At 44.8% G+C, this 15,050-nt stretch overlaps 1 protein-coding gene across 1 annotated transcript in view; it reads left to right on the plus strand.

The window, feature by feature from the left end:
- Positions 1-15,050, plus strand: part of NECAB2 (N-terminal EF-hand calcium binding protein 2) — a 386,434-nt gene that overhangs the window by 17,375 nt on the left and 354,009 nt on the right. Inside the window, exon 2 of the mRNA XM_006133911.5 lies at positions 2,777-2,801. Coding sequence (XP_006133973.1) covers positions 2,777-2,801 — 25 coding nt within the window. The remainder of the gene's footprint in view (positions 1-2,776; positions 2,802-15,050) is intronic.

Here is a 15,050-nt window from a genome sequence, read left to right on the forward strand (position 1 = left end):
TAGGCACAGGAAAGTGGCCGTCTAGGGCAGGAGAGCTGCCAGCCTGGCCACCCAGGAGCAGGTGTGCATGAAAATCAAGGGGGTCCACTGAGACCCCCGACACTGAGCCCTGAGCTTAGAATGGCCGTCCTGGGTCAAACCAAAGGTCCATCTAGCCCAGTAGCCTGTCTGCCGACAGCGGCCAACCCTAGGGACCCTGGAGGGGATGGACCGAAGACAGTGACCAAGCCATTTGTCTCGTGCCATCCCTCTCCAGCCTTCCACAAACTTTGGGCAGGGACACCACTCCTACCCTCTGGCTAATAGGACTCCATGGACCCAACCTCCATCACTTGATCTCACTTCCCTTTAAACTCTGTTCTAGTTGTAGCCTTCACAGCCTCCTGCAGCAAGGAGTTCCACAGGTTAACTATTTGCTTTGTCAAGAACAACAACTTTCTCTTACTAGTTTCAAGCCTGCTACCCAGTCCTTTCCTTTGGTGTCCTCTAGTCCTTCTTTATGGGAACTCAGGAAGAACTTTTATGAATGCACCCTCTCCACCCAACCCCTGCTTTTAGAGACCTCTATCCTGTCCCCCCTCCGTCTCCTCTTTTCTAAGCTGAACAGTCCCAGTCTCTGTAGCCTCTCTTCATATGGGACCTGTTCCCAACCCCTGATCATGTTAGTTGCCCTCCCCTCTCCCAGCCTTTCTCTTCCCCTCTCCCACCTCCTTTTCCCAGTCTCCCCCAGTTTTTTTCAATAAAGACAGAGTCAATGTTGGAAGAAACGTTATCTTTATTTTGTACATCAATAAGAAGGGGGGCTAGGGAAGGGTAAGTGGAAGGAGGTGAGGGAGGAATGGGGTACGAGCCCCCGATGGGGAGGACTGGGCTGGCTCTGCGGGCTTCTGGGGGTGGAAGCTCTCCTGCAGCCCCCCAATTACTCCCTCTCCCCAGATGGCAGCCTGCGGCAAGTGCAGCCGGGCTGATGGCCGAGTGGTGTGATGTGCCCAGTGTGGGCACTCAGGGCACTCCAAGCCAGAACTTCTTTGCAAGCGGGGCACCCCTTAGAACTGTGTGTCCGGGGTGGGGGTCGGGACCCTTTAAGCGCAGCCCTCGGCTAGCCTGAGACAGCATCTCCATGCTCTAAGTCCTCCTTTTATGCCCTGCCGGCACTGCTTCCGGCCATCCTTAAGCCCTGTTCAGAGTCCACTCAATGTGGACTTGCTAGTTCGAACTAGCAAAACGCTAGTTCGAACTAGTTTTTAGTTCTAGATGCGTTAGTTCGAACTAGCTTAGTTCGAATTAACTAATTCGAACTAAGTTAGTTCGAACTAGCGCTGTAGTGTAGACGTACCCAAAGGGATTCCAATCCTGTTCCCCTCCCCTGCTGAAATGCTAAGGCCTTTGTGGCAAAAAAGTGGATTGACTCTTTTAGTGGGGAGTCAGATGGAATCTGGTGGGTGGAGACTGAGGGTCAGCACCAGTGAGTTTGAAGTGAGAGTTATCATATTTTCATTTCCTTTTTCGAGCAAACACTTCATAATCAAAGAGATTGGTGGGATGACTTAAGTCAAAATACTGCATGGCTGTGTCTACATTGGCGCGATCTTGCGCCAAAGTGGCCGCTTTTGCGCAAAAACATGCTGCCTGTCTACACTGGCGGGGAGTTCTTGCGCAAGAACACTGACGTTCTAATGTGTGAAATCAGTGCTTCTTGTGCAAGAAGTATGATGCTCCCACTCAGGAATAAGCCCTCTTGCGCAACTGTTCTTGCTCAAGAGGCCAGTGTAGACAGGCAACATGAATTTCTTGCACAAGAAAGCCCGATGGCTAAAATGGCCATCGGAGCTTTCTTGCGCAAGAGAGTGTCTACACTAGCACAGATGATCTTGTGCAAAAGCACATCTCTTGTGCAAAGGCACATGCCAGTGTAGACGCTCTCTTGCGCAAATACTCTAACGCAAAAACTCTTGTGTTAAAGAGTATTTGCGCAAAATCTTGCCAATGTAGACGTAGCCCATGTGTATGAAGCCTTTCACCTTTTGCCCTGATAGTAATGACTGAAAGTTCTCACTGCTTGATGTCCCCTAATAGTTCTTCATTGAATGGGTGGTTTCCATTCATTCCTTGTAGATAAATATCTATAATTCAATATCAATACTATTTTTGCATACATTTTTGTTGACAATTCCATCAGAGAGAAAAGTGATTAGCATGGAAAGAACTTTCTTTCTCAGGCCTTGTATATGATAGAGGAATGTTGCAAACATTTCACACTGTTAGCTCCAATGGAGCTTCACAGGTGTTAGCAAACTTAGGAGTCATAGCGCAGCCTGGAAGCTGACTGCTACTGGTATTTTAAGCACTTCCTCTGAGCAAGGTTGGATGAATGTTTAAAAGCATAGAGAAGCCTGCATGATGACCACCTGAGATGCAACTTACTCTGCAAATAAATGAAAATTCCAGTGCGGTCAGACCAGCAATTCTTTTCCTGGCAATCACTTAAATTCTGGGGTCTGTGGCTCTTCTCTTCTCAAAGAAGGGGAGGCCTTTTTCTGGCAAATGCCTCCCACCATCCCAAGATTTAAATGGGAAAATAACATTTTTTTCACAGTAACTACATTCTAAAATATGAAATAAAAATACCATCAGAAATGAGTTTTGACCAGCTAGAACTCTTGATTCCATTCTTTTAGGGTTGGGATTGGATATACTCTTGATACTAATAGTTTAGTAAAAAGAGAAATGTAACAGATCACACAAATAGTAAAAATGTTTTTTTTTTTAATTCTAGATTTTCAGACGCGCTGACAAGAATGGTAAGTCTTTATATTTTTATACATTTATCTTGCTTTTCTTTTGACTGAGCCTGAAATATTTTTTGTGGATAATTTATCAGTCCCCAGCCCTAAAATCCAGGGGACTTTTAAGAAAGCAATACAGATTAATGCTCGGAAAAGGTCATCTTGTAATTTTATGGCTGTAATATTCTTAGAATCAATGTTACATTAACAAGCAGTGTCACATTGATTCTAAGAATATTAACAAGTAAAGTGTTCCATAAGCGTTCAGATTTGCTCTAGGCCTGAAAGCAGTGATCTGCAAATTATTCACATCTTGAAGGTACATAAACCAATGGCCTATCAAACAGCCACTGACTGACTTAATAGTTCATCTTTGTGACTTAGGTTATGTCCCATTTGAAAAGTGGTTTGTTTTGAAGTATACAATGGTTGGCTCTCTTATCAGCAGGAAAGAATTCAGAACCACGCCCAAGTCTCTTGTCAGGTCCTATCCTCAGAACATAGAAGTGGATTTTGCACTTATCCCAATGGGAAGGCACACACCTGTAGTGATGTTCAGAATTGTCATGAGGCAATGAATTACAGAGATTATTGCAGGATTTGTTTTGCATTCTGAAAGTGATAATTGTTCTGCTTTCTCAGTGAGAATCTCAACTGAGATGGGAGATATTTTACTTTGTCTGACCACAGCAATACATTTGCACTCATGCTTCTGCCCTGTTCGACAGTCAGTTCCCGGCTAGAGATGTGGCATAGAATTGTTGTTGTGGGTCTCGGGTTGCAGAGGTGACATTTTCAGTCTTGGGGAAGAGGAGAAGCAGGGCCATTTCCAGAAAGCCTTGGACCCTTGAAAAACAATTTGATTCGGGCACTTAGCTGCAAGTCTCAAGATCCAGTGTCCAATTTTCTCCCAACAACCATAAGAGAAGAGGGTCCATACCAACAAGTGGTATATTTGCATAATGGATGAGGTTTTTTTTTTTATTAAATAAGAGATTGAAGGAAATCAATTACACCCTTTCCAGGGATGGGATTAGTCGGGAGATTCATGGGTCCCAAAAGAGGGTTGGAGTCGCAACCACAACTGTGAGCATGAAGTACGGACCTGCTGGAGTCTGTGCAGCTAAGTTCCTTGTAAAGTGCATGGCTGAGTGGCCACACAGGAAGAAATTAAGACATGCCTGCCCCATAAGTGGAGCCGCACAGCATGCCTGCACTAATTAGTTACCTCCCCCTGAGTTCTAAACTTCTAGATGGAGATGGTGGAAAAAGGTACGCTGCTGGGCTTGGTGACAGGCGTGCGGGCAGTTACCTAACTTGTTGCTAAAATGCTGAAGCTTGCTGTCCACCCATGTTATTCTGACATTGCTTAGGTGCAGAAATAAAAATAAATGAATAAAATATGCAGAAGGATTTTATTCCTCACTCTTTCCCCAGAGCTAAGTCACATCAGCTTTGATGAGTGGCAAAGCAAAATGACTGAAAGATTTGGGATATGTAAACAGAACTGAAATATAAAAAATCCTGTTTCTTGAGTTATAGGGAGCAGTATATACACAATAAATGTTCCGAAGTGAGCCCACTGAATAATATTTAGCCAGTAATTGAAAGCAATTTAAAACATCTATCCCAACAGCCCAGCCCAGTCCCTGCCAGCTCAGGCCTTCAACTCTACTTTCCTGGCAAAGACAACAAGAGCAAATACCTTTTAATAATGTCCACTGAAAAGTTTGCATTATTAATTTTCTTTGTATTTGATTTCATATAAATAAAAAATTAAAGTAATGAACCTTTTTAATTATCCCTTGTTGTAGAATGCTTTCTTCTAAAAAAAAACATTTTAGAAGAAAGTATTCTACAACATTTAAAAAATATATGTAGGATTTTTGTTAGTAATTGGCAAGCGCTATGGTGTCACACATCCACGCAAGTGCATATGACCTCAATATTGGTGCACATGACCAAGCTCACTCTGGTCATGAATGCTGTGATTGATCTTCCAGAGTTCTATTTAATGGGTCTAGTAAAGACCCTCTAAATCAAACTCAGAGGGTGCCCCATTGGTGGCCAGTACTCCTGCTCCTGCAAGGAGTAAGAAAAGCCAGTAAGAGCGTTTGCTACTCTTGGCTTCCCACTGTAGGGACGGTGGGGAAACTCCAATTAAGGTACATTGATTCCAGCTACATAATTAATTTAACTAGAATTGCATACCTTGATTTGACCTTCCCCTTTAGTATAGACCTGGAGTCTGTCTATTGGCACAAAGGGGGATACCACAGGCTTGGGAGGAGTTAGATCAGCTCCTGCTGGGGAAGGAAGGCATCCTTGAATGTAGAAGGCACTCTTACAACTCTGCTACATATCTGCAGAATACCAGGAGACAGAGTTTTTGTCTTGAGAGACCAACAGTTAGCCATTTTTCTGGGATTAGAGCAGAAGAAAGATTTGGGTTTGGATTCAAGAATCCCTGCTGAAAAAGAGAATAAAAAGGGATTAAAAACTAAAATAAAAGGCCTGTGTGAAAAAGTGAGAGCAACAGTAACTTGAGGCCAAACTAGGGCTATGTCTAGACTGCAAGCCTCTTTCGAAAGAGGCTTTTTCGAAAGTATCTTTCGAAAAAGCCTCTTTCGAAAAAGAGCGTCTAGACAGCAAGCAGTACTTTCGAAAAAGCAAGCCGCTTTTTCGAAAGAAAGCAGCGAGTGAGTCTGGATGCTCTCTTTCTAAAAAGCCCTGTTGGCATTCAAGAGCACTTTCGAAAAAAGGCGTTCTTCCTCGTGAAATGAGGTTTACCACCGTCAAAAGAAAAGCCGCGTTCTTTCGATTTAATTTCGAAAGAACGCAGCTGCAGTCTAGACGCAGGTGATGTTTTTTCAAAAAAAGGCTACTTTTTTCGAAAAAACCCGAGTCTGGACACAGCCAAGGTAAAGAGCCGTACTGTTATCTAACTATGCATGGTCCTGCCTGGGAGAAACGGGGATACTATCCAATACTGTAAGTTGGGGCCAAATTACTCCCTGTGACTGCTGGTTTCAGCAGTCACCCCAGAGGTGATTTGACCCTATGTTCTGTCTTTTGTGCTTGCTGGCTCATTCTGATATGATAGGCAAGACACTTTCATTTTGATTATGTTCTTTGTGTGGCCAAATCCCAAGAAACTTCTTGTTTGCATTCTGTTTTCTCAAATACTTTTTTCCCCATAAAGTCTTGCTTACAAGATGCAGTGGAATAGAACACTGTTCAATAATATATATTTTTTAATTTTCCCTTTTTCTTGTCAATCTTTCTATTACTTAAAAATAATAGGCCATATTCTGAGCTCACTTAAGCCTGTGTCAAACTTGTGAAGTTTATCACGTTACTCCAGATTTCCACTGGTGAAAATGCTTTGATTCACAGCAAATGTTTAGTGTCCTCGTCTTAGCAGCACTAAAATCACTGGCTAATTTTCCAAGAGAAAAAAATAATTATTGTCCTTTGTGGAAAGTAATTTAATTATAGAGCAATATATATATGGCCCATTCATCTCGAGAGATGGTGGTAAGCAGCAGCAGTGACAATCTATGAGTTGTGCCTGGCTCTGCAACTTCTTTCATGTCTTATGCATCCAATATTGGATTTGCACAGTCGATCACAATAGTTACATGCCAGTCTACTTCTACTTCATGAGTCTGAGAATCTTTCCTTCTGAGGCGGAGTTCTTTACCATGTCAATTTATGTAACTGTTGGTCTGTGACTGCTGTTTTACATATTGAATCCATGTTTGTAAGATCATGATCAGGTTCAAGTCCAGGACACATTGTCTGCACATTCCAGCTAACAAGCCAGAGGCAAGTTGGTTTATTGTATTGACTGTAGTAGATGTGTGTAACTGTGTGTGGGTAAGTGTCTCCTCCTGAGTGCTGCATTGGCTGGGCTAGTGTTTGAGGAAAGTGTGTTGCCCAAGTGGCACTATCCACCTCTCAGTCGCCCCAGTTAAATCTAAAGGAAATACAAGAGCCAATACGTTCGGAACTGAGGTGACTGCAGGAGATGCCAGAAAAGCAGACTGGATAAAACCTCACTGTTGACCAGGGGTGGCAGGTTTGTATAATTTTTGGTGGTGCCCAGAATGAGTTTAGTCCCCCTCCCCCTAACCCCTGCCCGCCCACCCACCCACCCTATAAGTCGATACATATTTTATTAAATAATGTAAAAGTGGAAAGTCAGAAGAAGCGCTCGCCCGCTTCAATATATTATACTGAATATATTGAATATTCAATACACATTGAAATATATATATTTCACCCATTTTTTATATTTCCTGGGTTATCCATACAAACATCATAGTAGCATAAATATGGAACAAACCCATTGTGGATTCCATTGTGCATCAAATATATTATATTATATTTTGTTGTATCTGTTGTGACAAAGTGGGAATGTTTTTAATGTTTTCTCTGATGGACACACGACCAAAAGTAAAGTCCCCTCTCTAAGGACTTTTCCCACCATCCTCCTACCAATGGGAACTATCCTGCAATTGCATTAACCCACTGTGTGTGACATTAACTTGGGGGCAGAGAGGCTGGGAGAAATGTTCCCTCTAAGAGTTTCTTCCCATGAGCAGAATGAATTTTGTGTTGTGCACCAGTACTGAGTTCATGTGGCTGGTTTGGATGTGCCACTGTGGCACCCAAGTTATTAATAAATATCTTATAAATCTCTACCCTTTCCCTCTGCTGCCCTGTCTCCTCCCCTTGCTCCATCAGCTCCCCTGGTGCCTGCTGCCCTCCAACTCCTCACCCTCCTCTGCTGTCCTGACTCGGACTCCTGCCTTATCACTGCCCTTAGCCCTCCTGAGACCTGCCCCCCTCCACCAACCCTTCTCTCCCCCCTGTGCCCACTCCTCCAGTAGCCCCACTCTGATCATGTGTGCCACCCCTCCTCATCCCCTCTCCTAAAACCTTCCTCTACACACCTTCCCTGCCTCTCTCCTCTGGTGCTGGTCCCTCCCCTGAACGTGTCTGCCCTTCTGCTTCACCCCTGAATCCCCTGGCACCTGCACCTTCCCTTACCCCGGCACCCTTCTGGTGCCCCCCTTCTCTCACTGCCCCTGCCCCCTTTGCCCACTTTTTCCCTGATGTCCACCCCATCACCACCTTCTGCCCCCCGTTCCTCTTATACTTACCCCTGTGCCCTCACACATGACTTGCTCCATCCCCGCCTTCCTCATGCCCACGCCTTCTTTCAAGCCTTCTCCCAGCACCTCCTCCTCCAGCCCCCAATGCCCTTCCCCTCTCCTCTCCCAGCATCACCCTGTCTCCCTTCCCACTGACACCTCCCCTCTTGCCCTTTTCCACAGTCTCCACTTGGCCACCTGACTAGGGTTGCCAGATGGTTGAAACAAAAATACCGAACACTCCCCCCCCCCCCAAAAAAAAAACACTGGGAACAAATTCTGTTGAAGGGGGGGAAAAAAGGGGGGGAGACCAAAGTTGTTGACCAAAAAAAAAATTAAATTAAAACAGCATGTCCCCTTTAAGAGTGAGTACAGGGATAGGAACAGGGGAGTGGTTGAGCATTGCTTCCCCTAGGGATTTTGGCTGGCAGCCATTTTGTGCTGGCAGCCTTAGGGAACCAGGTAAGCATGGGGGCTAGGGTCGCAGGGCTGGGAGTACTGGGGGCCGGGAGGGGACTCAGGGGAGTTCATGGAGGGGGAAGCCGGGTGCTGACTGTTTGTAGGGTTGCCAGGTGCCTGGCATTTTCACCTCCTGGCCGGGGAAAAAATCAGAAGATACCGGACATCTCAGGTGTCCAGTAGTCTCTGAATTCTTTTACCGGACAGGAAGTGAAAATACCAGACTGTCCAGGTGAATACCTGGCAACCTTACACCTGGCATTTGTCTCTTCTCCACCCTGTCCCTTGGTACCTTCCCTTTTCTTCTCCTGACCTGCCCTCTTCCCCTCAGCACAAACCCCTTCCTCTCCCACCTCTTCCCCCTATTTTTCCCACACCCCACCCCACCTTCTTCCTTCCAGTTTGCAGCGCTGGAGTCTGTGATTGGGCCCCAGCTGCTTCCAGGGCTTAAGACCACTTGCTGGGCCTGGAGCTGGGTCACATGGTTTTAAAGTCCCGGGCCGTGATGTCACGCCATACCCGGGAGGCTCCCCTCTCAGCTGTTGTGCGGCATTTCAGCACGCCGCGCATGACCTCTGGGGCTGGGAGGGACTCTCTGAGGCTGCGGGGGAGAACGCACGGAGAGCCAGCAAATTGGGGCTGGAGTCCACTCCAGGCAGGGCCGGTGGAGAGACCCAGCTCCAAATATTGGTGGAGCAGGGCCCCCGGCTCTGAATATTCCTGGAGCATGGACACCTCAAGCCCATATAACTCGCTGCCTATGCTGTTGACCTCCACTCCGGATTATCTGTCTGGGTGTACTCCCATACCTTTGGATCTCCTGAGCCTACCCACAAGGCAGTGGGGAATTTTCTGTCAGGGTTCTCTTCCCTGGGATGACGTTAGGAGTCACTATCCCTTGGATGCCGGTGACCAATCATGGTTCATATGCCAATAGGATTATCCAAAGTAATCCAGGGACCCAAGTATCCCAGACCCTCAACCAGCAGAGTGTGGGGGTAGGGCAGCCTTATTTGATGGCGAGCTGCACTCGCCATGTCACAACATTGTCATCGGGCACTTGTGACTTTTCATCAGAACATTGGATACCACCCAGTGTCCCATCACACCCTGGTAATGTTGCCACTGCTGATCCATGGCTGCATATTCGCATGACAAAGTGCACTTATTTTGGGCAAACCTCTGAAACGAGGCCCCCTCCTATCTGCCACCTGGAGACGTAGCATGCAGCTCTGCCAACCGGGCAATGGTTACTGAAATAACATGCAGTAGCTTGTTAAAAATCAATTTAATCGTGATTTCATGTAGCTACCTTGATGATGTCAATTGATACGATTTTCGGATCTAATCACTTAATTTACCAGCTGATGTCTTCATGGCTTTTGTTCTAATCTTCACCAACAAAACAATCCCAGATTTAGATGTATAAAGATTCAATAATTCTGGAAGTTTACAAACACTTTCCTGGCCGATGTGCCAAGATTAATGTCTGTGCTGCTGAATGTGAGCATCGTGTCTGTGCAGTGGCACTCTTTACACTTGGTGCTCCACTGCCATTGCAGCATTTCAGAAGGAACATGTCAACCACCTAGAGAGCAGAAATGGAGGTGCTTCCTCTACACCAGCAAATGAGGCAAAACACTGGAAGTTTCCTGATTTGCGTGTGAGGGCCTAAGTTCACGAGAACAATCTTTTTATGCAAGTATCCTCCTACACCTGTATAAATAAGGAGTAACACCATAGAAATCAGTGGAGTTCTGCTGCTTTAAGAGGAGAGAGCTTGAGGACATGAGGTTGTATAGCACATATTCTGTGCTACTCATTACATGTGGTGAACCTTGGAGAAACTGCATTATAGAGATTCCTATGATTTATTGTGCTAATAATATCTGCAGAGAAGGAAGGTTTATGTCTACTTCAAAGGCTGGTGGTGGTGCCCTTCAGTAATATGACTGATTTATGAACCCTCTAGGATGTTTGGGCTGTAAAACATTAAGTGTTATTGAAATAAACTTAGAAAGAATGTGCTATGCTGTTGTGATTCAATTACCGTACATTAGTTAAACAGCTGATGTTCTTAAAGGACAAATATTAGTATCTGGGAGAAAATCTTTCCTCATTTCACATGTCTTATTGAAACCTGCCTGGTACTTGCCTTTTCTCAATCTTATGATTCTCAGCTATCAATGACAGGAAAGAGCTTGTTTTCAACTATTTTAATATTAGTAGCAGACCAAAGGCCAGACAATATATCTTCATTAGCAAGATTAATTCACTTGTTTATCTAATCACTAAAGCACTGCTCGCCACCTCCGATCAAACTCTTTGCCCCAATTCTTTTGCAAGCCTCTCACATGATATTTTATCACTTAATACAATAGGAACTAGTGACCTGTAAATATCAAGCTGCATGAAGTTGATAAATTATTATTCTGTAGCAAGGAGAAAAGGGCAAACTCTTAGAATATGGCAGGATTGCTAAAAGCATTTTCATGTCGTGTCCCTCTGACTGAAGAGGAGACAAAATGTAAAAAATAGAAGAATATAGGTAAACTGCACTGAATGCTTTAACAGCCTCTTTACATAGAGAGCTGGGTTTATGAGTTTACAAGCACTATATATGGATTTCATGTGTCCATTCCTGGTCATTCCTGGTTTCACGAGGCATAAAGGATCTGAAAACAAAGGGTTCTGGGGTCGGCTGATCCCCATCTAGACTACCGCGCTGTGCTGACAATCAGCTGATCGGCACAACGGGTGGCCATTTTGACGTAAATGAAGTGGCGATTATTTAAATCGCTGCTTCAGTTTGCTATATCTAGTAAACTCATCTACATGGCTTCGTCAATGAAGCCTGTAGTCTAGACGCACACTTGGTGTTCTCTAGTTCTTATATTATGGGAACAAGTAAATAACTTTCTTTATTCATCCGCTCCACAACTCTCATGATTTTATATACCTCTATCATATCCCCCCTCATTCTCCTCTTTTCTAAACAGAAAAGTCCCAGTCTCTTTAGCCTCTCCTCATATGGGTCCCGTTCCAAACCTGTAATCATTTCAGTTGCTCTTTTCTGAACCTTTTCTAATGCCAAACTATCTTTTTGAGGTGAGGAGACCACGTCTGTATGCAGTATTCAAGATGTGGGTGTACCATAGTTTTATATAGGGGCAGTAAGATATTCTTCATCTTATTTTCTATCCCTTATTTAATAATTCCTAACATGCTATTTGCTTTTTTGACTACCACTGCACACTGTGTGGATGTTTTCAGAGAACTATCCACGATAACTACAAGATCTCTTTCCTGATTAGTTGTAGCTAAATTAGCCCCCATCGTATTGTATGTATAGTTGGGGTTATTTTCTCAAATGTGTATTACTTTACATTTATCCACATTAAATTTCATTTGCCATTTTGTTGCCCAATCATTCAGTTTGGTGAGATCTTTTTGAAGTTCTTCACAGTCTGTTTTCATCTTGATTATCTTGAACAGCTTAGTATCATCCACAAACTTTGCCACCTGACTGCTTACCCCTTTCTCTAGATCATTTATGAATAAGTTGAATAGGATTGGTCCCAGGACTGACCCTTGGGGAAAACCATTAGTTACCCCACTCCATTCTGAAAATTTACCATTTATTCCTACCCTTTGTTTCCTGTCTTTTAACCAGTTCTCAGTCCATGAAAGGATCTTCCCTCTTATGCCATGACAACCTAATTTACACAAGAGCCTTTGGTGAGGAAACTTGTCAAAGACTTTCTGGAAATCTAGGCATACTATATCTACTGGATCCCCCTTGTTTGCATGTTTGTTCCCCCCTTCAAAGAACTCTAAGGGTATGTCTACACTACAAAGTTAATTCGAACCAACAGCCGTTAGTTCAAATTAACTTTAATAGGGGCTACACATACAAACAGCTAGTTCGAATTTAAATCCAACTAGCGGAGCGCTTAATTCGAACTAGGTAAACAGAATTCTACGAGGAGTAACGCCTAGTTCAAATTAAGTAGTTCAAATTAAAGGCTATGTAGCCACTTAATTCGAACTAGTTGGAGGCTAGCCCTTCCCAGGTTGCCCTGGTGGCCACTCTGGGCCAAACCAGGGAAACTTTTCTGCCCCCTTCCCAGCCCCGGAGCCCTTAAAGGGGCATGGTCTGGCTACAGTGCTTGTGCCCGTTGTAAGCCTGCCAGCACCCAGCCAGCAGACCCTGTACCTGGCACGGCATGAGCCAGCCACCTGCTGCCATCCAGCCCTCCACCTCTTCCCAGGACCAAACTGGTGCTCCCAGGAGCCTGCCCGGGGCCGCAAGAGGCGGGTGCCTGCCTGGTCTAGTGTGGAGATCGTGGACCTCATCAAGGTTTGGGGGGAGGCCTCCATCATCCACAATCTCCGCACTAGGCACAGGAATGCGGCCCTTTAGGGCAGGATAGCTGCCAGCCTGGCCACCAAAGGCCACAGGCGAACCCAGGAGCAGGTTTGCATGAAAATCAAGTTGGTCCATTGAGACCCCCGACCATGAGCCCTGAGCTTAGAACATAAGAATGGCCATACTGGGTCAGACCAAAGATCCATCTAGCCCAGTAGCCTGTCTGATGACAGCAGCCAACACCAGGTACCCTGGAGGGGATGGACTGAAGACAATGACCAAGCGATTTGTCTCGTGTCATCCCTCTCCAGCCTTCCACAAACAGAGGCCAGGGACACCATTCCTACTCCCTGGCTAATAGCACTCCATGAACCCAATCTCCATGAATTTATCTAACTTCTCTTTAAACACTGTTATAGTTCTAGCCTTCACAGCCTCCTGTGGCAAGGAGTTCCACAGGTTGACTATGTGCTGAGTGAAAAAGAACTTTCGCTCATTAGTTTTAAACCTGCTGCCCATTAATTTAATTTGGTGTCTTCTAATCCGTATATTATGAGAACTAATGAAGAACTTTTCTTTATTCACCCTTTCCACACCACTCATGATTTTATATACGTCTATCATATCCCCCTCAGTCTCCTCTTTTCTAAGCTAAAAAGTCCCAGTCTCTTTAGCCTCTCTTCATGTGGGACCTGTTCCAAACACCTAATCATTTTAGTTGCACTTTTCTGAACCCTTTCCAAGGCCAAAATATCTTTTTTGAAGTGAGGAGACCACGTCTGTACACAGTACTGAAGATATGGCGTACCATAGTTTTATACTTCTCCTCCTCCTTCTTCCCCTGGCTTCTCCCTTCTATCTCCCTCCTCCCAGGTTTCTCCCTCCCCTCTTCCACCCTCTCTCTTCCCCTCTCCCACCTCCTTTTCCCAGTCTCCCCAGAGGTTAATCCCCCCTCCCAGTTTTGTTAAATAAAGAGAGTTTCTATTTTTGAACACACGTGTCCTTTATTTTTTACATCAGGAAGGGGGGCTAGGGAGGGCTAAGTGGAAGGAGGTGAGGGAGGAATGGGGCACGAGCCCCCGATGGGGAGGACTGGGGTGGCTCTGCAGGCTCCTCGGTGTGGAAGCTCTCCTGTAATGCCTCCTGGATCCTGACAGCCCCCCAATTGAACTCCCCCGGATGGCAGCCTGCGACAAGTGCAGCCGGGCTGATGGCCGAGTGCTATGATGTGCTGAGTATGGGCACTCAGGGCACTCCAAGACAGGACTGCTTTGCTGTCCCTCATCGAGGTAGACAAGCAAGTGAGGAACCCTGAGAACTGTCTGTCCGGGGTGGGGGTTGGGTCCCTTTAAGCACAGCCCGCGGCTAGCCTGAGGCAGCAGCTCCACACTCTAAGTCCTAACCTGATGCCCTGATGCCCAGCCTTAACTTCGGTTCAGGGTCCTCTCAATGTGGACATGCTATTTTGAATTAGCAAAACTCTAATTTGAATTAGTTTTTAGGTCTAGATGCACTAATTCGAATGAGCTTAGCTCGAATTAACTAATTCAAATTAAGTTAGTTCGAATTAGTGCTGTAGTGTAGCCATACCCTAACATCCTCAGCCGTGAAGACTGAAGCAAAGAAATAATTTAGTCTCTCCGCAATGGCTTTATCATCCTTGATTGCTCCTTTTGTATCTCGATCGTCCAGGAGACCCATTGGTTTTTTACTTTAAAAACATTTTGCTATTACTTTTTGAGTTTTTGGCTAGCTGTTCCTCAAAATCTTTTTTGGCTTTTATTACATTTTTATACTTAATTTGCCAGTGTTTATTTTCCTTTTTATTTACCTCACTAGGATTGGACTTCCACTTTTTAAAAGATGCCTTTTTAACACTCATTGCTTCTTTTACATGGTGGTTAAGCCACGATGACTCTTTTTTAGGTCTCTTACTATGTTTTTTAATTTGGGGTATACATTTAAGTTGGGCCTCTATTATGGTGTCTTTGAAAAGTTTCCATGCAGCTTGCAGGGATTTTACTTTAGTCACTGTACCTTTTGATTTCTGTTTAACTAACCTCCTCATTTTTGTGTAATTCCCCTTTTTGAAATTAAATGCCAGAGTGTTGGACTGCTGAGGTGTTCTTCCCACCACACGAATGTTAAATCTTATTATATTATGGTCACTATTCCCAAGCGGTCCTGTAATAGTTACCTCTTGGACCAGATCCTGCACTCCACTCAGTACTAAATCGAGAATTGACTCTCCTCTTGTGGTTCCTGTACCAGCTGCTC

This window comes from Pelodiscus sinensis, chromosome 12, assembly GCF_052426305.1.
Source record: "Pelodiscus sinensis isolate ZL-2025 chromosome 12, ASM5242630v1, whole genome shotgun sequence".
NCBI lineage: Eukaryota > Metazoa > Chordata > Testudines > Trionychidae > Pelodiscus > Pelodiscus sinensis.